The sequence below is a fragment of the Malurus melanocephalus genome, unplaced genomic scaffold (assembly GCF_030028575.1).
Source record: "Malurus melanocephalus ecotype Western Australia unplaced genomic scaffold, MMel_1.1 scaffold_2052, whole genome shotgun sequence".
Classification (NCBI taxonomy): domain Eukaryota; kingdom Metazoa; phylum Chordata; class Aves; order Passeriformes; family Maluridae; genus Malurus; species Malurus melanocephalus.
In genome coordinates, this window is record NW_026625284.1 from 11,257 (window position 1) to 12,283 (window position 1,027).

At 57.6% G+C, this 1,027-nt stretch overlaps 1 protein-coding gene across 1 annotated transcript in view; it reads right to left on the reverse strand.

Annotated features, from left to right (window-relative positions):
• LOC130587530 (bridging integrator 2-like) overlaps positions 1-1,027 on the reverse strand; it is a gene marked incomplete at its 5' end in the record, with an annotated part of 10,738 nt that overhangs the window by 7,203 nt on the left and 2,508 nt on the right. Inside the window, one exon of the mRNA XM_057388510.1 lies at positions 603-843. Coding sequence (XP_057244493.1) covers positions 603-843 — 241 coding nt within the window. The remainder of the gene's footprint in view (positions 1-602; positions 844-1,027) is intronic.

The following is a 1,027-nucleotide window of genomic DNA, read 5'->3' on the forward strand; positions in this document are numbered from 1 at the left end:
TGGGCAGGGGCAGTTTTGGGGTGACCAGGAAGAGGCTGAGGAAGTTTTGGGATGTCAAAAAGAAGCTGAGTGTGGACAGGAACAGCTTTGGGGTGCCCAGGGAGAGGCTGACTCTGGACAGGAGCAGTTTTGGGATGTTCAGGAAGAGGCTGGGGCCAGACAGGGGCAGTTTTGGGGTGCCTGGGAAGAGGCTGAGTGTGGGCAGGGTGAGTTTTAGGGTGTCCAGGTCTGACAGGGGCAGTTTTGGGGTGCCCAGGAAGAGTTTGGGGCTGGGCAGGGACAGTTTTGGGGTGTCCAAATCTGACAGGGGCAGTTTTGGGGTGTCCAGGAAGAGCCTGGGACCCCGTGGGAGGCAGATTTAGGATGTCCAGAAAGAGTTTGGGGCTGGGTAGGAGCAGTTTTGGGGTGACCAGGAAGAGTCTGAGTCTGACTGAGGCAGTTTTGGGATGTCCAAAAGAGGCTGAGTGTGGACAGGAGCAGTTTTGGGGACTCTGGGTCTGCCAGGAGCAGTTTTGGGGTGTCCAGGAAGAGCTTAGGGCTGGGAGGAAGATTTGGGGTGTCCAGGAAGAGCTTAGGGCTGGGCATGGGCAGTTTTGGGGTACCCAGGAAGAGGCTGGGGCCGGACATGGGCAGTTTTGGGGTGTCCAGGAAGAGCTTAGGGCTGGGCATGGGCAGTTTTGGGGTACCCAGGAAGAGGCTGAGGCAGTTTTGGGATGTCCGAAAGAGGCTGAGTGTGAACAGGAACAGCTTTGGGGTGCCCAGGGAGAGGCTGACTCTGGACAGGAGCAGTTTTGGGGTGTTCAGGAAGAGGCTGGGGCCGGACAGGGGCAGTTTTGGGGTGTCCTGGAAGAAGCTGAGTGTGGGCAGGGTGAGTTTTAGGGTCTCCAGGTCTGACAGGGGCAGTTTTGGGATGTCCAGGAAGAGCTTAGGGCTGGGCATGGGCAGTTTTGGGGTGACCAGGAAGAGGCTGAGGCAGTTTTCGGGTGTCCAAAAGAGGCTGAGTGTGAACAGGGACAGTTTTGGGGTG